This window comes from Drosophila serrata, unplaced genomic scaffold, assembly GCF_035046125.1.
Source record: "Drosophila serrata isolate PLE 108 unplaced genomic scaffold, ASM3504612v1 contig_167, whole genome shotgun sequence".
In the NCBI taxonomy this organism is placed as follows: Eukaryota; Metazoa; Arthropoda; class Insecta; order Diptera; family Drosophilidae; genus Drosophila; species Drosophila serrata.
The window spans coordinates 260315-284820 of NW_028257065.1; the positions used below are offsets into that span (position 1 = coordinate 260315).

The following is a 24506-nucleotide window of genomic DNA, read 5'->3' on the forward strand; positions in this document are numbered from 1 at the left end:
GAAAGAGAAACACAAAAGAACTGAGATTAGGAGGGGAAAGCAGGGAGGTTTTATCACCAGTTCTATAAATAGCTTTTAAGCAGGGATTTGGAAAATCTCCAGAAAACATTTGATAATAAAAGGTTATGCTAATAAGAATAATGTAAAGTATTTATACAAATATTTGAAATTCTTTAAAAATAATTAATTTTTGCTATACCTTTAAAATATCAAACAAACTTTTCAAAACTAATAAATATTTTATGCTTAGTTATGAGCGATTTCCATTACGATCCTATAATTCAATTGCAAACTGCAAACTTATATAAACTTCGACTTTCGAAAGTAAGTTTCCATTCTTCTTAAAGAAGAAAGACTATTTTCTTAGTCATATCCACTTTTCATACATTTTTAGCTATTGTTTTTAATTTTTACCCATTTCATTCAAATGGAATACAGTCTAGTTATTGTAGTATTACATGACCATTGTTCTTATCTATAAATTCTTCAATAAAATGACACACATTTCATGTACATTTTAATATAAAATATTTATTTATATTTGCTTTGTTATTGCTCGTTAATAATAGTTAGTCTTAAACACTCCATATGCGTCTATTTAGTATTTGTTTGTATATTAATATAAAAAATATTATTTTAGTTGTGTAAATATTCCATTTAATACACTGTAATAACAATTGCTAGTCAGTTTTCCTCTATGCTATGATGGGGCTTTTGTAAATGCTTTAATATTTATAAAGTACTTTCATACTTTCTAGGCATCTTGCCATAAGGCTTGTTTCATATTGTCCTGGTTTTTTGTGTGTCCTATCGAAAATGTTATAATAAATTGCTTTTCATAGGTCAAGTGGTGATAATTTTGGCAAATTTTGTTGAGCATTTTCGTGTTAAAATTAATATTCGATTAGTCTTGAATCTTAAATAATTTATCTAACGAACTTTAAATTCGTAATTCGTGTCCAACGTTTGCTTCGTAGCTCCTCAAGGCTACAAAATTAGTTTAGTTAATCACAATAAAGGGTGAGAGCATAATGTGGAGGATCCCATGAAACCTTATAGGTCAGTTGGGATTGCCACTCTCCTTTTGTTTGAACTTGGTGGAGTATTTGTAGAAATCGGACATCTCGAAGGGCTTGGTAACCTCCTTGTATGGCTGAAAAGTGGCCTGTTGCACTACGGTCATGTTCTTTGGCGACTCGATTCGTATATCCGGTGATAAGCTGGCCGTGGCGACGGTTAAAGGAGGTGATACCAATGCCGTTTGAAGAGCATTTCCGTGACCATGTCCCCCACTTCCACTGAGATTTAGATGCAAGCTGGAATTTTGATTCTGATTCTGCTGACTGGCAGACGGTGGAGGTCTAGGTGGTGGCGTTGGCTGTTGCATTTGACTCGGTTTGGGTGGTAATTGACGAAACGGTGGTATGTCCAGCGGTTCCAATGGATATGACACCGATATACCCATTGTTTGCTCTATAGCATTGAGGTACGATGTCGATTGACTCAGCAAGGCCTTGGTGCTTGTGTTTACTGCATAACTGGCACTTGGATAATTCTGAGTTGGTCTCTGATTCCCGGACATGGAGTAGTGACGACCCGAGACCGACATAGATTGCGAGGAGAGCTTGGCGCGTGGCTTGGAGTTGGCGGCCATGGCACCTGCATGCTGATTACTGCTTCCATTACTGCTGCTCCCGGCCGGACTGTGAGGTTGTGAATCCATTTGTCTAATAACCGCCGGTCCATCTAGCGATGATTCTAGCCACTGTTTGGGTTTCGGTTTCTTTTCAATGTGCGTCGTGGAGGCGGATGACAGGGAGATCTCGTCGTGTGTGGGATAGCGACTTGGTGGCATTGGTGCTGCCAGCATATCGCTTGAATGTGATTTCACCTCTACAATGCCCAATTGTGGTGGCGTTAAGGGTGGCGCTATGTGTGATTGAGAACGCCAACGGTATTGCTGCTGCTGAACAGCCGCCGCCTCCATGTCCACGGATACATAACTGGGAGCCAAGGATATGGCATCCAGTTGCCGGAGCATGGGATTACGCTGCTGCTGCTGCTGTTGCTGCTGCTCGTAGCTTAGATTACTGGGCGAACCCAAGGGCGAGACATACTTCTTAATATTCTGACTGGACTTGATGAAGCCGCCCTCGTTGTAACTCTGATGTGTGGGCGATAAGTAGTATTTGTCGCAGTGTACTATGATGGGTTGCTGCTGTGGTGCCACCTGTGGTGGTTGCCTCAGTGTGGCCACATTGGAGGAGTTGGCCGAGTACATGGATATGACATCCGGCTGGGATCTTTGATAGTTCATGTTCATTAACAAATGTGAAGATTGTTGCTGTTGCTGTTGTTGATGTTGCTGCTGTCGCATATATTGCTTTTCTCTGAGTGTAGGTGTGGGTCGCTTCTTTAAGGCACTCTTTACCAGCGGCGGTTGCTGTTGTGCCTGCTGCTGGGCCACGCCTATCACCAGCATATCACCGCCTGCATTTGCCGATGAGGATGATGGCTGATAATTATCATATTCCGAACTACGATTTGATAATGTTTCCGACTGTCGATTGTTGTTATTATTATTATTGTTGTTGTTACTATTGGTCATTTGACTTTCCCTGCTTTCCCGGCTCGTCGTACTTTGTTTCCTTCGCAATATGGAATTATTTTCACGTGCCAGAGCCTGAAATTGCTGCTCATGCTTATACTGTTGAGCCAATTGGGCAAAGAACTCATTAATGCTCATCTGCTCGTAGTTTCCATTGATAATGGCCGTCTCTTGCTTTTGGATTTGCTGATATAGCCAGCTTTTTTCACTCAGTCGCTGTTCCAGAGCCAGTTTTCTGGCCTCCAAATTTTCTCGCCGAGTCTTGGGATCATCCTCGTTGTTGTTATTGATGTTGTTGTTGCTCCTACTGTTGCTGCTGCTGCTGCTGCTATGGTTATTGTTAACATTATTTGTGTTGTTGTTGTTGTTGATGTTGTTGGAGGAGGAATTGTTGCTTGTGGTTGCCGCCTGTTCCTCATCTTTAAGACTGGCCATTTTTCTGCTCTTGAGGGGCGCTTTCAATTGCATCGCCAGAGGTTGCTTTGGATACTTCGTTGGCTTCGTTCGTTCGGTGGTGTGGTGCGTATATGAATTTTAACAGGATTGAGGGGGAGAAGATCCTAGAAAAGACAAGCAGTCTTTGATCAGAGAATGCCTCTTTGAATTTGTTGTATTTTTTTAAGTATTTAATTAGGTTTCGTATTATTATTTGTAGGGGAATTTCCAAAGCTCTTTAGTCTCTCTGTCTAGTCTTTTAATTCTCATTTAATTGGTTGATATATATAGTTTATAGATAGATTTAACCGATATTACGAAAAATAACATCTCAAATCAATAGTAAAGTTATTGTTATAATATAAAAATACAATATGAAATTAATTTTGTTTACATTTATAATTATTTTCTTGCATTTACTAATTGTTTAATAATATTTTAGGCATTGTAAGCTTATTAGTTTGTATATTTGAAGTTAATATCCCAATTTTTAAGGGAAGAGTATGCAATTTAATAGTTTTTAAAAGAACTAGGAAATTCCCTTGGTTTTTATTTGTTGTTTTTTTAGTCCCAAGTTAGCTTTTGATATTAGAGACGTGCACTATTATTATTAGGATTTAATGTTCATATGTAATGTACAGACTTAGTTTTTGTTTTGTTTTTCTATCTTCGGCATCCATTATATCACGCACCACAACCACCGTACACCTTTGAAGCGAAATCCCGTCTCCACAAAAATGGACAGAAGAACATTAACCCAAACTTAGAGTTTAATAGCTTGCTCATTGGATGGCGGTGTTTTTGTTTTATGTGTGTTGTATTTTTCTCTCTGTACAGTCCGGCATATAAAGCGATGACTTAATATATTAAAGGCTCTGGCTTGAGCGGCCCCTACAGTGGATGCTCGCTGAAAGGAACCAAACTGGTTTCCAGGCCGCCTTTCCACTGCCAAGGGGTTGGTTTTCTAATTAAAATGAGGAAGCTCCTCCACACGCACACAAGCCAAAAAAAAAAACAACTATACTTATGACTAAGAAATGAAAAATAATGCATAATTTAAAAACAAATCGATTAAAAGTATAGCCCAAAACAAACACACGCAAAAACAACAAAAACAGGTCAAGAACGAGAATAAGAACGGAAAACGGTAAAACAAAAACAACTTTTAACTCACCTAGAGGCGCCTTTGTTGTTGCTGTTATTGTAGTTGTTGTATGTGTAGTAGATGCTGCTGCCGTCTGCTGTTTTCTTATTGTTCCTGTAGATTTCGTGGTTGTGTTTTTGCCACAACACCTGCAAATTGAGTCTTTGCAATTAAACAATTCGGCAAGTTGGCCTTAGTCTTACCTTACTCAGATGAGAGAGAGTGAGTGCACCTACACACACCTTTTTTATCGCTCAGAAATGCGGTCGCATAGCGTCGCTGTTGTTGCAACGCCGCCGCGTCCTCTCCCAAAAACAACAAAATAACATACAAAAACTGGCACTTTGTTTTCCACTTAAAACGCCTTGCGTTTAGTTTGAGCACTGTGTGTTTGAGCAATTAGTGGGTGCAGCATTTGCAGCTTGGCCAAACTAAATTGAAAATTTGAGCAAATTAAGGCAAAAAACACGCGAGAAAAACACAAATGCTGCCTACATAATTAAAATACAAAAACAGTGTGACCAGTGATGGCAAAACATAGATGAGACAAATAATACCAAATACCAACTTGAGCAGTCTGACCGAACTTTTGGTATTCTAAAACTAAAGCCCGGCGCTCACACTGTCCTCTTCTTCCAACTGCATCCACTAAAAGGTATTTCATCAATTCGGCCGGTTTTATTACATAAATTCGCTTTCTGCCGGCGATAGAGTAAAACCGTATTTATGTCATTGCAGTTGCTAAAAGCGCTACCCCATTTGCGCAGCGCCACCTTAGCCGTGAGATCTCAGTTAGCGAGAACAACGTGGAGCAGAGAGCACATTGCCACGAAAGTGTTTTTCAGCACCGCCGCTGCACCACCCGCACAGTCACCGTCACCCACACAGTCACCCACTTGGGGCACCAAGAAGCAAAAGAGAAAGGTTAATCTACGATCCGCAGCTGCCGAGTTCATCATGTCCAATCCAGAGATCGAGGCACAGTTGGCTCCATTGCGGGAGCGCGTGCAGGAGCAGGGTAATTTGGTGAGGGAACTCAAGGCCCAGGGAGCTGCCGAACTGGATGTGAAGAAGGCCGTGGCCGAACTAAAGGCTCGCAAGAAGGTGCTGGAGGAGAAGGAGCTGGCGCTGACGCCCAGCGTGGTCAGCTTTGATCGTGCGAAAATGGAGGATCTGCTGAAGCGGCGTTTCTTCTATGATCAGAGTTTCGCGATTTATGGAGGCATTACCGGCCAATACGACTTCGGACCCATGGGCTGTGCCCTTAAATCCAACATTCTGGCCCTATGGCGTCAGTATTTCGCCCTCGAGGAACAAATGCTGGAGGTGGATTGCTCGATTCTTACGCCGGAACCGGTTTTAAAGGCCTCCGGTCATGTGGAGCGTTTCGCTGACCTGATGGTCAAGGATGTAAAGACCGGCGAGTGCTTCCGTTTGGATCATCTTATTAAGCAGGCTCTGGAGAAGCTCTCCAAGGCCAAGGAGGCAACGCCTGCGCTGCAAGCCGAATGCGAGGACATTATCATCAAGCTGGACGGCCTCAACAAGCAGGAGCTAGCCGATGTTCTGGCCAAGTACAACATTAAGTCCCCGCTGACTGGCAACGATTTAACCGAACCCATCGAGTTCAATCTGATGTTTGCCACACAAATTGGACCCACTGGCCTGGTCAAGGGATTCCTCCGACCGGAAACGGCGCAGGGTATCTTTGTGAACTTTAAGCGATTGCTGGAATTCAATCAGGGCAAGTTGCCCTTCGCCGTTGCCCAGATAGGCAACTCCTTCCGCAACGAAATCTCGCCCAGATCGGGACTTATACGTGTGCGTGAGTTCACCATGGCGGAGATTGAGCATTTCTGCGATCCCGTGCACAAGGATCATCCCAAGTTTGGCAATATCAAAGCGGAAAAGATGACCCTCTACTCTGCCTGCAATCAGATGGATGGAAAATCCGCTTCCCAGGTGGAAATTGGAGCAGCAGTCGCCTCAAAGCTGGTGGCGAACGAAACCCTCGGCTACTACATGGCCCGCATCCAGCAGTTCCTTTTGGCCATTGGCATTAAGCCGGAATGCTTGCGTTTCCGCCAGCACATGTCCAACGAGATGGCTCACTATGCCTGCGATTGCTGGGATGCTGAGATTCTTACCTCCTACGGCTGGGTGGAGTGCGTTGGCTGTGCGGATCGAAGTGCCTACGACCTGGGACAGCATACGGCGGCCACTGGTGTTCGCTTGGTGGCGGAGAAGCGTTTGCCGGCACCTAAGACCGTGGAGGTCAGCGAGATTGTGCCCAATAAGCAGGCCTTGGGCAAGACCTTTAAGAAGGAAGCCAAGAACATAACGGATGCGCTGGCGAAGCTCTCACTGGAAGAGATTACTAAGGTGGAACAGCAGCTGGCCGGTGATGGTCAGTACAAGCTGACCCTGGCCGATGGACAGAGCCATGAGCTGGGCAAGGACACCATCAGTGTGAAGCACTCCTCGAAGACTGTCCATGTGGAGGAGTTCATCCCTAGTGTAGTCGAGCCCTCATTCGGCATTGGAAGGATCATGTACGCCCTGCTGGAGCACAGTTTCCAGTGTCGCGACGGCGACGAGCAGCGTTGTTACTTCACCTTGCCCTCCCTGGTGGCGCCCATCAAGTGCTCCATTCTGCCGCTGTCGAACAACACGGATTTCCAGCCCTACACGCAGAAGCTATCATCGGCACTGACCAAGGCGGAGCTCTCGCACAAGGTGGACGATTCCAGTGGCTCCATTGGCCGGAGATATGCACGAACAGATGAGATTGCTATTCCCTATGGCATCACCGTGGACTTTGATACCTTGAAGGAGCCGCACACGGTGACACTGAGGGATCGGAATACCATGAAGCAGGTGCGCGTCGGTCTGGAGGAGGTGGTGGGCGTGGTCAAGGACCTGTCCACGGCGAGAACCACCTGGGAGAAGGTGACGGAGAAGTATCCGCTGTTCGAGCAGCAGGAGGCAAGCAGCAAGTAATCCCATGGCTGATGAGGAACGAAATTCTCACGCTTGACACACGCATTTTCTATATTATTTCTTTTTTACACCTTTACGCCTAAAAGTTGAATAAAACATGCAACATTTAATGCTTCGCACGATAAAAATAGTTCAGATTTCATTTAATTAGCGAGAAAAGCTAATTATTGTTATATTCTTATTGTTTGAATCGATATTCTTCTATGACAATTTTAAAAATTTCATAACTTAGCCAAAAGCTTACTCAAATAATTTTTTTTTCAACGATGTAAACCCTTATAAAATTTTCAGGACTTAAAAAAAATTAAATTTTCGTCTGACATCTATATCGAGTCGTCTGTTATCGCTAATTAAAAATATATATATATGATTTATAGGGTCGGAAATAACTCCTTCACAACGTTTTAAGCTTCTGCCAGAAATATAAAAACCTGCAAGGGTATAAAAATTCGTTTGAAAATAATAAATAAATCCCATTTCCAGCACTCACCACGCTGGAGCTGGAGATATTCGAAGGACAAGTCCGGTTCTTTAATTTTTCTCACTATTTTCCGATTCTTTAAATCCCTGAGTTGAGCGCACATTTCTATAAATAACGATTTTCCCTGGAAAATCTTGTTCATCCATGTTCGCAACCTTTGTATGCCAGTTAATAATAGTGTATTTGAAAAAGGCCAGTTTGGGCACACTGATTACCATGCAGCGGTATAAATATATACATATGTATATATATAACGCAGATAAATAAATCTACTCGCGTTTCGCGGGACCACGTGTAACCGTACGCGAAAATCAAAATAAACGACGCAATTGCCGCTCGGCTTGGCTCCTACAAGTGTAGACTTAGTGTCGACTCCGTGAGACGGTAATCCGCGATCCTAAAAATCCACGAAGATGAAATACATCCTAGTTACTGGCGGCGTCATCAGCGGCGTGGGCAAGGGCGTAATAGCTTCCTCGTTTGGAACGCTACTCAAGTCCTGTGGCCTGGATGTAACCTCGATCAAAATAGATCCGTATATCAACATTGATGCTGGAACCTTTTCGCCGTACGAGCATGGTGAGTCCCTAGCCTTTTGGCTTAATAATATACGGGGCTATATAATATACGAATATACGTGAAATGTGCTCGCGCCAAAGCAGGAAAATCTGTCTGTATTTTGCTTTTTGGCAAATTTTCAATACTTCGCGTTAGTGTTAGTGCTGGTGTGTGCAAGTATGTGCATTGTGGTTGTAACGGGTCTTGTTCTTGTTGTTGTCAAAGGTCACGCGGCATGTTGTTAGCCACATGGCATGTAAGAGAAGAAGAGAGCGCAAATCGCAGGGTTACCATGTGGAAAAAGCCCTCTCTTCCGCCAAAAAAGTGCAACAATATGTATGTGCAACAGTATGCAGTACAAAGAGGGGGACAAATAAAGCTGAAATAAGAAAATACAGCAGACAAATTTGCCCTTAAAACTTATGCCAAATAATGTAAAAAAAAAACTTAATACAATACTTGCCAAATTCTCTAACTGTAAATGTATGTGTTTTAAGAAAAGGCAAAGTGGCGTGTTTATTGGGCCGTGTGGGCGTATGAAAGAGATAACCAGATAGCACAGCCGGCCTGTCAGCTGTTTTTTCTTTCCCTCTTTTTTCGAGCTCTCTCGCAAACAACAAAAAGTGGTCGCACGTGTTTCTGTTTGCCGGATTTAAGTAAATTTTGTTTATAAATAAATAAACCTGGGAATTAATTGAAATACAAAATAAACAAATTTTGCGTCATGAATTGCTTACAATGTTTACAATTTGTATTCGCTGTATAAAAACAGAGATCTGTCTCGGGTTCTCTTTTGCCCTCTCCCTGCGCTCTCTGTTTATGGCTCTCTCGTTACAAAAAAAAAATCCTCCCTCAACCGGCATTGTCGTTGTCGTTGTTGTTGTTGCTTGACATTGAAAATGAAAGTTTCTTTTTATTCACTCTCTGTCTCTCCTGTTTAAATTGCTCTGCTTTTTGCCCGTTTCTTTATTTTTTGTTTTGTTTTTATTTTGCTTTGGTGTTTCTTTTTTATTGTCACAGGTTGTTTGTTTGATTAAAGGAAAGGGAAACTTCACGTGCGCATTAAATACGATTTGTAAACAAACTAGAGATAAGCTAAAGCCATCTTATCGCTGTGCGGGTTTTCATGAATTAAATGTATTTGTTGACACAGAAATTTCTGTATGTTTTGTGCCTGTGATCGGGTTTTTCTCACTCACGGTGCTATTGTATTGCGCTCACCCGCAATCGTTGCATCTCTATCTCCAACGCACTCCCCCCCTCCCCCCTCGTATGCAAAAAGAACTTCCTCGACCAAAATGGCGCCATCAGCAGCGACAACAACAACTACAACAATGCGAGTGGAGCGACACACAAATTTATTTATGCAACGTGCCAATGCAATTACGGTGTGCTTGTACAGTGGACGACGGGGGGAGGAGTTGGGGAGTGGGGGGTGTTGTGTGAGGGAGACATGTGACGCAGCGTTGACCTGCACGAATCGCGAGGCCGATCTACACGTGCGAATTAATTTATAGGTGAAATGGAAAGTTGTATGTTACAAAATGTTAGAAAACAATTTAAATTTTTTGGAGAGCTTCAAATTATTCTCCTCTTTTGCCAGTCCAATTGTTGACTTTTGCGCAAATTAATATAATAAATTCAGTCTCATAAGAGGTGTGAATATGGCCAAGCAAATTCGATGAGTTGAAACAGAGGACAGCCTGTCGCCCATTTCTCTCATATCTTTCGCCACCCAACTCCTCCCCGCCCCCCCCATTCACGGGGGATTACTGTCTGCTGCCTGTCATTTGCATTTTTGCGCCCAGCATCGCTTTTTGGGGGTCGAATTGCATACAGAATGCATTTCTGGGTGTTTTCTGCTCATTTGTTGTTGTTGTTGTTGTTGTGAGTTTGAGTTCCGCTGCCGGCGTTGACGTCGACGTTGACTGCGGCACATGCGTGTGCTTCATTTGTTTTGCGTTAATTCCCGTGGTGTGCGAGTGTGTTAGTGTGAGTGGGCGAATGAGAGAAGTAGGAGTGGAATGGGAAATGGCAAGGGTCGCCATATTGGCCGCTCGCTGTGTTCCATCTTATGGAGGGTGTCTCTTGTTCTTCCAGCTATGCGCTGAGTGCTTTTGTTGCTGTTGTTCTGCCGCCGCTGGGCTCTCAGTTACTTCTTGCTCGTCTTATTCAGAGGCTTGGGCTTTTGCGTGTTTTGCGCTCTGTCATGGCCCCCCTACCCTCGCAATCGCCACATTAGCGTTTTTAGCCATAAAAGAGCCAGCAGCAGCAGCAGCAGCTCCTATATATACCACATACATATCTCTCTCTTATGTGTCTGTTTGGTTGTGTGGCCGTCATCGGCGCGTCAACATCGTTAGCAGCTGTTGCTCTTTGCCTGTGCGCCATTAACTGCCGCCGCCGCCACCGCCTACCCCACCTACCAACTTTGGTTCCGAGATCCCCTCCCTTTGCACCGCCTCTCCACTTCCCTTTTTTGCACCTCCTTTTTGGCCTGCATTTGCTTTGTTGGTGCTTTTCTGCTTGCGCATTCGTTACGCTCACGTTTCGCGACGACAATAATGCTTGGGCCTCTGCTGCTGTTGCCACGCCGCTGCTTGTGGTTGTTGTTGTTACTGGTGGTGCTGCTGCTGCGGCCACCTCTGCCTGCGACGCGTCCTCTTCACTTCCTCATGCTCCTGCGCTGCCCGGTGCGTGTGCTGCTAAGTACAGTGGAGCCCCACCTAAATCAAACGGCAATTAAATATCTTTACAAGTGAAAGTATAAAAGGTAGAGAGTACAGATGAAAGAAAATTATAAATCTAGAAGATAGGAATTTGAATTTACTACTAGAAAATCGTTTATAAACAGGTTTCACTGTAATCATACACATACATATGGCAGCGGGTGCGTGCGAGCCTGTGTGTGTGTGAGTGTGCAAAAATTAAATGGAAAATACCATTCCGTTGTGGCTGCTCTCCAGCTCTATCCAGCTTTCCAGCAGGATGTGACCGTTGCTACGCGTAGCTGGCGTTTTGAGGCTGAGTGGCTGCCAACCTCCCGCCCCGTCCCCCACCCACTAGGCCATCCCTCACGCCCCCCCCACGCCCCACACCTTATTTGCTGACACACGCATACTTACATTTACAGTAAAGTTTACTGATGGGCCCGCACGTGTCCGTGTATGTGTGTGTTCTATGGCTTCATAAGCCTCAATCCGTGTGTCTGGTCAAAAGTTTCCTCAGTTTTTGCATAACTTTAATCATTGTTTTAAGTAATTACATTGACGAGCTGGGAAATTAAGGAACTTGGTGAAAACCTATCCATCTTCTTTTTGGCTAAAGATCTATTGAGATTAAAGTTTTCTTTAACAATGAAATTATTTCCACGATCTCAGTTCTGAATATAACACAAAAGTCTTTTGTTTTCTGTTATACTGGAATAGGCTTAATTCGCTAGGGGAGCTTTAAGACACCAAAGATGTCTTCGTTTTCCAAAGGTTTATCGAAATATTAAAGATAATATATATTACAATATATCTTTAAGGCTTCCCTGATAACAATATAGTAAATTTTCCCAGCAACAGATCTTATTCTGAAAGAGTTCTGTTCTTCGTTAGCTTAATTGCAAGAAATTAAATTCGGTTCTGCGCTGGCCAATCGCACGTTTTCCCCTCATTATATTACAGCCTGGTTGGCGGCCATCCTGCCGCGCCGGTAGGGCGGGTGGGGTGGTGTTGGGGGGGTGGTAGCCACCGCCACAGTGCCGTTTTAATTTCCCCCCCCCCCATACACACACACACACACCGCCTCCGTTACCTCACACTTGGCATGTCTGAGCGACGGGCGCCGGAGCCAAGGGAAGTTGGAAAAGAGAAGAGGAGGAAGAGCGGTAGCCGGAGACGGAGACGGAGACGGAGCCACAGCCAAATTCACATCGATTCGCTTTGCCCGGCTTTTGTTGCACCGCCCCCGTTGTCGTTTTCGTTTCTGCTGCTGCTGCTGCTGCTGCTGCTGCTGCTGCTTCTTCTTTTGCTGCTTTTGCCTCCTGTCGCGTGATTTTAACGAGCCTCCTCTTCACGCCAGCCCCTGTCCTCCCCCCTCCGTCATGCCCACTTCCACTTCCACTTCCACCTCTTCTCTCTTCATGGTTTATGCTTTTCGCTCGCTAGCTACTAGGGCTCGCTCGCTTCCGCGCGTTGATTGTCGTTGCTGCGCGCATGCAGTAGGCAGTAGGCAGTAGGCAGCAAAAGCAGCGGAAGAAGGAGGAGGAGGACGTGCGACAGGAGGAGAGCAGGCCACCGGCTCCACCTCACTCACACAGACACCGCGGCTGACTGGCTGGCTGGCTCTCTCTCGCATGTGTTTGTGTGTGCCTGTAAGTGTAAGTGTGCGTGTGCTGGATAGCCGGCAATAATATGCCCAAAAGCAGCAGCAGCAATAGCAGCAACAACAAAAGCAGAAACAGTGAGCAGAGCAGAGCGAAGCAAATGGCGGCGGCCGTTTTTAGCGTTTGTGCGCGCTTCTCCACATCCCCAAAACCCCCGGCCACCTTCTCATCCTGCACACACATTATATATGTATGTATGTATGGCGATATATATGTGTGTATGTGTGTGTGTCGCGCCGGCAAAAGCAAAAGCTTGTGGCGTGGCTTTGGCTTTGGCGTTGGCTCTCGCTCTTGCTGGAACTGCCAGTGCCAGTGCCAGTGCCAGTGCCAGCCTGCTGACTGCTGCTCCCTGTTCCCCCATCCCATTGGCACAAATCCCACCTCTGTCCGACCGCCCCGCCAGATGACTGGATGGCCTGGGCCTCCTCGCTGGCGTTTTTTGCGTTTCAGTGTGCGCTTCTCATGCCCTCACCGTTACGGTAGGGTATTTACGTTTTGTGGCTCGGGTTTGACTTTTGTTTAAATGTGTGATAAATAATTGGAAGTATAAAAACAAACAGCTTGTTATTCACTTAAATTGTATTAATATTTCAACATAAATAATTAATTTTTGAAGCATCTTGTCTAATGAATGTAATTTTCAATCTTAATTAGGGAAATCTTTCTCAAGTTTCTAAGAATTTCTTACTTTTTTTTCTACAAAGTTAAAGAGAATCCACAAAAAAAAAAAGAAGAGACAACAAAAACTTTAGATTGCAGTTGCCCATGCTAATGAAGTAAGGGTGTTTCCATCTTCGTTCTCTTCTAGCCGGCCTTACTTTAGTACTTTTTTTTTTCTTCTTATATTATTTTGCCTGCCTGCTGCTGCTGCTGCTGGTGGCTGGCTGGCGTCGTTTCAGCTGCCGCCGCTAGTTGGCACGTTTTGTTGGCTGACTCTGGCTCTGGCTACGGCTACGGCTATGTGGCTATGGCTCGCTTGGCTTTTGGGGGGCTTGGACCCGGGCCTGAATACACGGCCTGTGCCTGTGCCTGTGCTTGCCCTGCCTGTTGGCTCACGGCTCACGGCTCATGGCTCATGGCTCATGGCTGATGGCGGATGGCGGATGGCTGCAGCCTGTCGCAGTGGCAGTGGATGTGTGTGGAATTGGCGGCGGGGGCAGCGCGGACTGTGCGGCGGCGGTGGCGGCGCGTCAACGGCGGCGGCAAATGGCAGCCGCCGCGGCAGCAGCAAAGGCAGCAAGGCAGCAAAAGCAGCAGCAGCGGCGGCGGCGCTTCGCACTTTGCTCTGCTGAATTTTCAATTTCAGTTGTAAGCTGACTGCAATCACCAGTGGTTCGCCTTTTGGGTTCGGAATTCGGAATTCGGAATTCGCAATTCGGTTTCGGTTTCGAGTTGGAGTTCGGGATTCTCGCCTCGCTTGTTCTCGCTCGTGAAAAGCGGCCGCGCTACGCTCTCGGGATATAACGGAAAACGGAATATATGCGGGGCCCCGCTGTCCGAGCGCAAAAACTTTTCGATTATTATAAACTTTGGCGGTAATACACGACCACCCACTGGGCCACCCACATTCACCGTTAGTTGTGCCTCCTGGCGCGCTAATTTTGCATACATGTGTGTGTGTGTGCGGGAATGGAACACACACGCACGTGTGTGTGCGTGTTTTATTGATTTTATAGAGCAACAACAACAACAACAAGACAGCAATCGTATAGTTTATTTCCTTTCTTACTGCTCTCCCCCCACCCCTCTAGTGAGCCTATTTGGCTCTCTTCCTTTCCTCTTCATTCGCAAGCTAATTTCAATGACAGTTAAAGCGAGAGAGCGAGAGAGGAGTGCGGCTAACCATTTAAGTTATGGGCGCCAAAGAAAAGAACTTCTGGATATGGGGATTTTAGCAGATGGAGATTCCAAGTAGGAGAAGAGGTGTGGAGCTCGTTTAAAGGTGATGGTAACGAAGCAGATGCAGCAAATGAAAGAGCCAATATTTTAAAGCTGTCAATTTTTGCAGAGAAGTGAGCCAAGTTTTTAGCATTTAAACCATTAAAGAAGCTACCAAGCTGGGCAATGCAAGCTAACAAGTTAGTTTAAACCTTTTATAACTATGATAAGTTTGAGGAAATAAAAAGGGGATCCCAAAGTTATAATTATTTGCAAAGAACAAAGCTTTATAAATAATTTATAATATTATTTTGAAGCTTATTAAATTCTTATGTTTTTATAATTAGCAAATGTATCTAAAAAACATTTTTTATTTATTATTTATTTATTAATTGTGGAGCCTGAATGGGTTAAGCTGAAAGAGATGAAAGACTATCAATGGAAATCGCTCTCTTTCTCTCTCTCTGATCAATAGCCTGCATTTATTACAAGATCTGACCTATAAATAGGCGAGTAGCCTTAGTCTCTTATCTCATTCACTCCCCTCAAACCTCTCACACTAACCACCGATAAGCTGGGGGAATCTCTCCACTGTGCGGGAAATCAAAGTTAAGGAAGTGATTTCCAAATCTCCCATGTTAGACCACTTAGCTGCCAATTTCCCAGCCAGGCGGCTGCTTCCAGTTTAAAGGAGTGCGAATGCGAGGCCTCATAACTTTCCACGGCGGGTCGAAACTTGTGAAATTCTTGGCTGGCAGCAGAAGCAGAGGAGTCGCCGCCACCAAGCTTGAGCACCTCGCGAAGCAGCTGGGCCAGCTTTTCCTTCACCCCATCCCCCCCTCAACTGGTCCTATCCTCCTTCTCCTTCACCTAACAACAACAACAACAGCAACAGCAACAACAACACCACTGTCGCCGGCAGTTTTTGCCCATAAAAACGGCAACGGCGGCAACGGCAACGACGAAAACGAAAATTTAACGACTGCGCAACGTGACGCATTATTTGTCTGGCTTGGTCTCTGGTCTCTTGTCTGCCTGCAGCAATAGCTATAGCTGTGGCCGTAGCTGCCGCCAGAAATTGCTTTTGCTCGCTGGAATAAAGTATGTGTGTGTGTGCCCGGCCTGGCTCGGCCTGTGCCTCTGCATCCGCTCCGCTGCGCCCCCCCCCTACATGCCAGTTCTCCCCACAATCGCAGTCGGCTGTCTCCACACTCTCCACACGCTGCCGTTTTTAGTATTTCGCACTCTACGGCAAACATTTTTGCATGACTGACTGAATGCCGCCGCCGCCTGCGCCTGACTCACTCACACTTACTTGCAGACGCACACACACACACACACATACACAATGAAACCGATGCACTGGGGCCAGACGCTGCACTGGAAAAAATTGGGGCTAGTAGGACACTCAATAAATTGAAAATATTTAAGATAATATGTTTTGGTTTTAAGTTAGATGCAAATATTTAACGTAATTGTGGTGTTTTTTAAATATTTTTTAAACAGAAAAAAAAACATTAACTCTTTTAGTGGAAAAAGTTCTTAATTATTAATTCTCACTCATTTAAAACTAACGCTAGTATTTGATTATATTCTCCAAATTTATCTCTTTTCTGCAAGTGTGCTCGGTTTGTGCTGTGGGGGGGGGGGTCAGTCGGAGGCACAGGCAGTGGAATCAGGAGCGTGAGCGGCGGCAGCAGGGCAGCAGGCAGGCTCATGGAGTAACTGTTGGCTGGTCTCTCGGTCGTCGCCGTCTGTCTCTGTCCCACTGTCGCTGGCCTGGCGTGTTTATAATTTGATTTTGCTGCTTCTTTCCTGCCTTCGCCTCGTCTTGCTGGTGGGGAGATGGAACCGATGGAGAGCAAAGCGAATGGCGCAGAGCAGCATTTCCTGTCGCTTGCTCTGCTTGCTTTGGGCCTAGGCATAAGCCCAAGGAAGGAATCTTAATGAAGTTATTGTGTTAAGTTTGTTGCTGCCCTCTCTCGTTGTTGTTGTTGTTGCTCTTAGGGAGCAACTCATTGATGGTCACGGATCGCGGCTAACTGTGCTGGTGTGGGTGGAAGCCGGACGAAGGGAGTGTGGTCAAAGCCTAATGGTCTTCATCCTCTCAGTGCTCTCTCTCTCTCTCCCCGTGTGTGTGTGTGATGGTGATGATGCTAGTATTGGTGAAGGTGGCGTGTGCTATTTGAGCATGCATTTGGCATTCACCGTTAGCTGGCGGATGGACAAGTGAAACGGGAAGAGCGCAGGGTCGGCTGGTGCATTAAACCAAGTGCGAGTGAGACAAAGACAGTGAGAAGAGAGCGGGGCAGCGTTTGAAGAAGATGGCGCCAAAAAAGTCTACAATTGTGCTCAATGTGGAGCAGTTCATTCACGACATCGAAGAGCGTCCGGCCATCTGGAATCGCAATTTCCATTGCAACAAAGCCTTCCTCGAGCAGATGTGGGACGAGTTAAGCGGAGCGCACAAGCTGCCGAGTAAGTAGTATATATTCATAAGCATATGGCCAAAAAGGAGTTTTATTCCTGTCCGACAGTGATGCCAACTAAGTGAGGAAAGTCTATTGATTTTACGATTTTAGCCACATTTTTTAAATAACAAAAGCAAGTAAATTTTTAAACTTTACAATGTTTATTTGATACAAGATAAAAAAATTCAAGAAACTCCTTAGTAATATTGTTTCTGTTCTTATCAGACGCACTTATTAGATACAAATATTTAAATTTTAGATCAGAGTATCAAAACCAAACTTTCAAATATTTTATTTAAATATGTATTAACCAAAGTAAAAGTCTTTTTGTTAATTATAATAGCAGTCATGCAGTTTACTGTTCTGATTAAATAATTCCATTAAAACGTTTCAAGCTTCTGAATGAAAATATAATACCCTGGAAGGGTATATAAAGCTTAGTTGGCCGCACAGTTAATGGTCTCTCTCAATCGCTTTCACTAACTCACCCCTCTCTCCCAACCAGAAATCGTGCTCAAGGCCAAGTGGAAGGGATTACGGGACAATTTTCGTGTTGAGTACAAACGGATACCGCGGACGGATAACGGTGATTTCATGGTGGACCCGGCAACCTTTGAATCAAAGTGGTTGCACTACTACGCTTTGTTGTTCCTAAGTGAGTCTTGTTATAAAAAATCAGTTCGTCATTTAACTCTCTTTCCTTTCCAGCTGATCATATGCGACATCGGCTACCGAAGAACGAGCAGGATCAGTCGTTCTACTTTAACCAGCAGAGCGAGGACTGTGAGAAGACGGTTGTGGAACCGGACTTAACCAATGGTCTGATACGCCGACTGCAGGACAGCGATGAGGACTACGAGGAGGAGGAGGATATGGAAGGGGAAGCAGAGGCGGACGGGGATGCTAGCCAGGCCACCACAATGGAGGATGTAATGCCCACGCCGCCGGCTGCTCATCAAATGAACCAAGTGAGCACAACGCCATTGGCCACCGGCGCTCTCAAGGCCCAGGAGGAGGCTCATCAGCACGCTCTGCTCAAGGCGGGACTACTGCGGGCTCAGCTTTTGGAGCTGGCGGAAAAGGAGGCAGAGGATCTCAGCAAGAAGCCACCACCACAGCAGCCGCAGCAGCAGCAGCTGCAAGTGCCATTGCCGCTGCAAATGCATATGGTGGAACCACCGGCTGCCCACTGTTCGCCTCCGCCAGTGGTGACCACCACATCCGCTCAAGTCCAACAACCCGAACCGGGTGCTGTTCTGGCGCCCGCTTCTACCACATCTGCATCATCTGTTTGCTCCAATGGAGGAACGCCAATAGGCATGGGCAAGAGATCTGTATCGCCACCGACGCTGTACAACAAAGCACACCATCCACTGGCCACATATGCGACCAAGGAGCGCAACGAGGACTTTGGATCATCCGTTGCCCCTGTGGGAGGTTCTGCCGTTGGAGAGCATCTTAGCTTCACCCAACACTCGTACGCCAATGGACTGATACCCGCCCTCAAGCTGAAGCGGCCGCGTCTCTCCGAGGATAGCAACTTCAATGGTTCCTCGACAATGGATACGCCAATGGTGCCCGAGGACGATGACTACCACTACTTGTTGAGCCTGCATCCGTATATGAAGCAGCTGACGGCTGCCCAGAAGCTGCGCATACGCACCAAGATACAAAAGCTCATTTTCAAGGAGCTCTACAAGGAGGATCTCGAGGAGTCCAAGTAGAGAGATTTATCTAGAATAAGCCGAAGACTGTACATACTCCCAGCAGTAGGTTAGATTTGTAAGGATTTATGCTTAGTTTGTGTCCATCATGCCATGCTACATTTGATTCGACTTCTAGTTGAGTGTTCACTCCAAGGAAAGCTTGCGAGTGTGCGCCATTTACACCTAAGCACAATAATTACCTTGGAAATAAAACAGAAATGTAAAGATATGAAGAGAGATCTTAGTTTATATTGGAAATAAGAGGGTGTCCTGTGCCTTAAGGATAGTTACTAATAATGTTATATTGATGTATTTCAGGTGAAGTCTACGTTTTGGACGATGGCGCCGAGGTGGATTTGGATCTGGGTAACTATGAACGGTTTCTGGACATCACCCTACATCGGGACAACAATATAACCACGGGAAAGATCTACAAGTTGGTCATTGAAAAGGAGCGAACGGGCGAGTACTTGGGCAAAACTGTTCAGGGTGAGTAGAGATTAGTTCTTACAGCTTCGAGTTCAAAGATTAGTTACTAATAATTACCAATTTATCAACAGTTGTCCCGCACATCACGGATGCCATCCAGGAGTGGGTGGAACGCGTGGCCCAAACCCCTGTCCAGGGCTCATCGAAGCCGCAGGTCTGCATTGTGGAATTGGGTGGAACCATTGGCGATATCGAGGGCATGCCCTTCGTCGAGGCATTTCGACAATTTCAGTTCCGTGTCAAGCGGGAGAATTTCTGCGTGGCCCATGTATCGCTGGTGCCACTGCCCAAGGCAACGGGTGAACCCAAGACGAAACCCACCCAAAGTTCGGTGCGGGAATTGAGAGGATGTGGTCTGAGTCCTGATTTAATTGTCTGCCGTTCGGAGAAACCCATCGGGTTAGAGGTTAAAGAGAAGATAAGCAACTTTTGTCATGTGGGTCCCGATCAGGTGATCTGCATCCATGATCTGAACTCCATCTACCATGTCCCACTGCTGATGGAACAGAACGGTGTGATTGAATATCTCAACGAGCGGCTGCAGCTCAACATCGATATGAGCAAGAGAACCAAGTGAGTTGGGTTTAGTAGAAAACCCTTAAGAAAATAAGAATTAATTTCCAATTTCTCTTGCAGATGCCTGCAGCAATGGCGCGATTTGGCCCGCCGCACAGAAACCGTTCGCCGTGAGGTGACCATTGCCATTGTGGGCAAGTACACCAAATTTACGGACTCGTACGCGTCCGTGGTGAAGGCTCTGCAACATGCTGCCTTGGCAGCCAATCGTAAACTGGAACTGGTTTTCATTGAATCCTGCCAGCTGGAGGAGGAAACGATGCAAACGGAGCCAGGAAAGTACCACAAGGAGTGGCAAAAGTTATGCGAAAGCGATGGGATACTGGTGCCCGGTGGCTTTGGTTCCCGTGGCATGGAGGGCAAGATTCGTGCCTGCCAGTGGGCGCGAGAGAATCGTAAGCCATTCCTTGGCATCTGTTTGGGCCTACAGGCAGCAGTTATTGAATTTGCACGCAGTAAACTTGGCCTAAAGGATGCCAATACCACGGAGATCGATCCCAATACGGGCAATGCCCTGGTTATAGATATGCCAGAGCATCATACCGGTCAACTGGGTGGCACTATGCGTCTCGGAAAGCGAACAACCATCTTCGCCGAGGGTCCCAGTGTTATACGTCAGCTTTATGGCAATCCCAAGAATGTGGAGGAGCGACATCGTCACCGGTATGAGGTTAATCCCAAGTATGTACCACGTCTGGAAGAGCATGGCATGCGATTTGTGGGCACGGATGTCGACAAGACCCGCATGGAGATCATCGAGCTGAGTGGACATCCGTATTTCGTGGCCACGCAATATCATCCGGAGTACTTATCCCGTCCCTTGAAGCCCTCACCTCCGTTCCTTGGCCTGATCTTGGCTTCTGTGGATCGTTTGACGCAATATATTCAGCGTGGCTGCCGCCTGTCGCCTCGCCAATTGTCCGATGCCTCGTCCGATGAGGAGGAGAGTGTTGTTGGCTTGGCCACAAAGTCGCTCAGGTCCCTAAAGTTACCCAGCACGCCCAAGAATGGGCATTCGAATGGCTGCAATGGCAGCTCCAGCACTTCCGATGGCGAAGGTGCCTGCGGTGGTGTTGGACCCACCAATGGTCACGAATAATGTTAATGACAATGAACTGATAATACCGATGCTGGACTTGAACTGTGTATAGAAATGGGGTGACGTCGATTTAAATATAATAATTATCCCTTTAAAGTGATCAGCAGATAACCTATTTAATATGTAAACTATTTTTTCATTTCATTTTTCATTATAACCTCTTATTTTCTATTTGAATATGAATTTAAATGCGAAAACATTTTGTTTAATGAATCAAAGAAAGTTAATTGTTTAAATGTAAGAAACAAAAGCCAAGATAGAATATTGTAAAGGTTTAATTCGTAACCTTTTTACTTTTAATTACGTTTTTCAGTTCATTTAAATCGGCGTTCCCTAATGTGTGTTTGGCCATAGCCTCGCGTGTGTGTCTTTCTTCATCGACGGTGAATTACTGCAAAGAAAACATAGTTTATAATCTCTCTTCCCAATTAACATCTACATGTTTAACTTGCTTACATTCTGGTTAAGAACAGATTGTCTTAAATTAATTAAAACATAAACGAAAGTAAGCAATTACCTTATTCATATAAATATATATATTTTTTAGATACAAAATCTGAACAAATTCCACACTAACTGAGTTTTAATTTTTACATTTTTTCAGCTCTTTAAACTGTTCATTAAAGTAGTAAATTGCTAATGATGGGTTTTTAAACCTTTTCTTTAAAATTATTGTTTTACAAAAAGAATAGCTCTTTAATTAATTTCTTTATTAAATGTATAAGAGCATTAGCATTTGAAAAATGATTTTCCTTATTCAACTTAATGTTTTTTGTACTTTTTGTTGACAATGAAAATCTGGCAAGAGAACACCATCGAGTGAGGAGCTTTTATTGTAATTCTCTGCTCTGCTTGTTGACGCAATTAGTCGTCTAAGCGAATAATTAATCAAACCTGTGGTACTCTTCGTACATTATTCCGAGCAACCCGCCTAAACCATGCGGTGGACTCCGATGCCGGCTGCCTGGCTGCCTCTTGGCTGCCGTTGTCAGCCCAGAGGCAGGCCCGTGTGCTCTACAAAAATAGATAAATAAGACAGGGCATACATTTGGGCGAGCCGATGGCACGAGATGAGATGAAATGGCTGCTGGCCAATTGAATCGGAGGCACCAGAATCGCTATAATCTCAAACCACAAACAATGCTCGCATTCTTCATTGTTCGTTCAATTGAGTTACGTGCTCTAGTAGCTCTTGGTTATTTCGTCCACAAAAATAGAGATCCCAAATGAATCACAACAAGAAGAAGCCAAGGATTCGGAATCGTCCAAGGAATAAGTGTAACCACAAGGTGGAGGATGGAGTTCCAGAAGAAACTCCAGGGGGAATCCCTTCAGCAAGTGATCTCTCTAACCCGAAAAGTACTCACTCTACAAGTCAGTTAGAAACTCCATCCAAGAGTGTTCCCTCTTCGTTGAAAACTTCACCAAAAAGTGATCAATCCCAAGTAGATACCTCCAAGGAAAACGAAACCATTCGATTTATACAACAATTGTTGCGTAGAAAATTGTTGGCCAAAAAGAATGAAAATTCAGTTAATGAAACAGAAAACTTGGTGAAAAACAATCAACCAACAATAGTAAAACTAACCAAGGAAATCAAAAGTGAGGAGAAGAAATCAAAGAAGAATTCTCCAGAGCCCATTAAGAAAACACAAACCACAACCACAGCAGCCGGCAGCAAATCATCAAGAGAAGTGAAAGCGGATGAAGTGGATGAGTTACTCAAGTGCTTGGGCAGCAAATTGCAAAAGGGTTAGTTCCATCTCATTTTCATTTATTATTAATGTTATTTTTAAAATAATTCTATTATATAGGATCGGGAGAATCTCCGGCAGCGGCACTGTTTAGCAATCTTGGAAAGCTTTTTAGCCAGGCGCCGCCCAGCGATGTGGAGTCCTCAGATGATGAGGCCGAGTACATTGAGTACATCTACAAGCCCAGGCAATATTTTATGGCCTCGTTATGTAATGTAAGTGATGGTATAATCTTTTGGATAAAGATATCATAAATCGTATCATATCTTTCTCCCCCTAAAGTTCTGCAAAGCGGATCTGTGCGGTCAGAATCGAATGCCCTGTTCCCGCTGCGGTCTGAGCTACTACTGCAGTGGTGATCACATGAAGGAAGACCAGGAGCATCGTCAGCTCTGCTATGCCTTGCGCCAAACGGTGGACCATAAGGGTAAGAGAGAGGAGTGTCTGTCAGCGAACCATAAATCATTCTAATGGCCAATTATCGGTGTGCGTAACCAGGTCACGAGATGTTCTACAAGTGCGGCGACTTCAGTGCCGAGCAGTTCCGCTCTTACCGGATCGTGTGCATCCGGCAGGTGGAGAAGGAGATGAATCGTCCACTTTCGGCCACGGAACAGGAATTGCTGCTCTTTCCTCTGATCTGCAGTGAGCCCAAGTGCCGGGAGCATCGTCTGAAGCGTCTGTCCATCTGCGGTGGATGCGGCGAGGTGGCTTTCTGCAAGGATAAACCAGAGCATCTTAGCAAGGAGCACACCAAGTGGTGTGGATCTTATCGCCTCTTCAAGGCTTTTGTCATGTTTCAGGCGAAGTTTGGGAGGCTGGAGCCATCGCTGCCGAATAAGGTGCTAAAGGAACTGCCCATGGCCTGCTGTAACACCAGGCAAATAATGAAGAAGCTGAATTTTAGTGAGTATTTGGAATAATTTGATGATTATATCCTTATATTTAAATTCAAACTTTTCCTATAGATGTTACCAATGAGTGCGAGTATGCGGCTCTTACTCAGGTTTCCACAGGACCCTTGACTGCCTGGTTTGCCTTGAAGCTCTGCGAGCGTCTGAGGAACTGCGAGGAGCTAACTCTACATTTAATTGGTGCTGAGATTGAATTCGAGGTGGATGTCCTGCAGAAGTGGGAGCTCTTCCTGCTCCACATAATGCCAACGGTGAAGGTCCTGAATGTGGTCTTCATAGGACCTGAACTCAATCCCAATAACATTTCCTTTGAGCAGCTAAAGAAGATCAAGTGAGAAGCTCGAATTTTCATGAGTTTTTACGATTTTAATATTATTTTTCTCTTCAAGATGTTGTCTCTCGTGCCGAAAGGCCAACAGGACGGTTAATTATCACTTTGAGAATCGTTTGTATCACGATTACTGCAAGCAGTCGCAGTTTCTGTCACCAAATTTAAGTAAGTTTTCACCAGAAACAATAAATTTTGTTTTAAATTTTAGCTTTTTCTTCTCCCAGTTTGCTTTTTCAACTCGGGTCTTTATCGATCCACTGGTTTCGCTCTCGAGGATACTTGGCCAGATACGATTCAGGCAGCATTAAATATCAAATGTCCGGTGGTGGTCACATCCTATACGAAATATGAGGCGCCCTTGGATCTGGTGCATTTTGTTAATCAATCGAATCGACACATTAATGTTGTCCTGCCACCCACAACAAATCCATTTTCATCGGAGAAACCAGAACGCAATTTTATATCGGACAACGAAGCACCATTTATGTTCAAGAATTTTTATTGTTTTGTTGTTGAGTAAGTTTATTTCTGTTTATTTCTGGATTCATTAATATTAAAGAATACTTTATATTCTTTATATAAAACAAAGAATGTAAACCAACTTCGGGAAACCGAAGTTAATTTTATTTTTCAGTTTGTAATTGAATAGGATCGTATTAAATCAAATCCTCTTATTGTTTGAATCAATAT

At 44.9% G+C, this 24506-nt stretch overlaps 4 protein-coding genes across 7 annotated transcripts; 3 read left to right on the forward strand and 1 right to left on the reverse strand.

Annotated features, from left to right (window-relative positions):
- Positions 1–511: 511 nt before the first annotated feature.
- sstn (stepping stone) lies at positions 512–4849 on the reverse strand. Of its 2 annotated transcripts, none has more exons than XM_020942487.2 (3): positions 4391–4849; positions 4218–4336; positions 512–3168 (listed from the first exon to the last, which is right to left on the reverse strand). In XM_020942487.2, the coding sequence occupies exon 3, from the start codon at positions 3074–3076 to the stop codon at positions 1061–1063; it is 2016 nt and encodes a 671-aa protein (XP_020798146.2). In that variant the 5' UTR covers positions 3077–3168; positions 4218–4336; positions 4391–4849; the 3' UTR covers positions 512–1060. The 2 variants fall into 2 exon arrangements, with proteins under 2 accessions (XP_020798146.2, XP_020798147.2); XM_020942488.2 differs by having other exon boundaries at positions 4396–4706.
- Positions 4849–7315, forward strand: GlyRS (glycine--tRNA ligase). The gene has a single exon (XM_020942486.2). The coding sequence runs from the start codon at positions 4914–4916 to the stop codon at positions 7185–7187; it is 2274 nt and encodes a 757-aa protein (XP_020798145.2). The 5' UTR covers positions 4849–4913; the 3' UTR covers positions 7188–7315.
- A 523-nt stretch (positions 7316–7838) lies between these two features.
- On the forward strand, positions 7839–21387 carry Ctps (CTP synthase). Of its 3 annotated transcripts, XR_015270445.1 has the most exons (6): positions 13837–14133; positions 16588–16954; positions 17453–17602; positions 17656–19142; positions 19214–19715; positions 19779–21387. XR_015270445.1 is itself a non-coding variant. In XM_020942404.2 (4 exons), the coding sequence occupies exons 1-4, from the start codon at positions 8082–8084 to the stop codon at positions 20815–20817; spliced, it is 1878 nt and encodes a 625-aa protein (XP_020798063.1). In that variant the 5' UTR covers positions 7839–8081; the 3' UTR covers positions 20818–21387. The 3 variants fall into 3 exon arrangements, 2 of the variants coding, with proteins under 2 accessions (XP_020798063.1, XP_086683540.1); XM_020942404.2 differs by lacking the exons at positions 13837–14133; positions 16588–16954; positions 17453–17602 and adding an exon at positions 7839–8247 and having other exon boundaries at positions 18972–19142; XM_086827414.1 differs by lacking the exons at positions 13837–14133; positions 17453–17602 and having other exon boundaries at positions 15059–16954; positions 18972–19142.
- LOC110176188 (uncharacterized) lies at positions 19935–24482 on the forward strand. Its single transcript, XM_020942439.2, has 7 exons — positions 19935–22569; positions 22632–22786; positions 22854–22998; positions 23070–23477; positions 23540–23816; positions 23875–23981; positions 24041–24482. Exons 1-7 carry the CDS (start codon positions 22044–22046, stop codon positions 24334–24336), a joined length of 1914 nt encoding a protein of 637 aa, XP_020798098.2. The 5' UTR covers positions 19935–22043; the 3' UTR covers positions 24337–24482.
- The last annotated feature ends 24 nt before the right edge of the window (positions 24483–24506 follow it).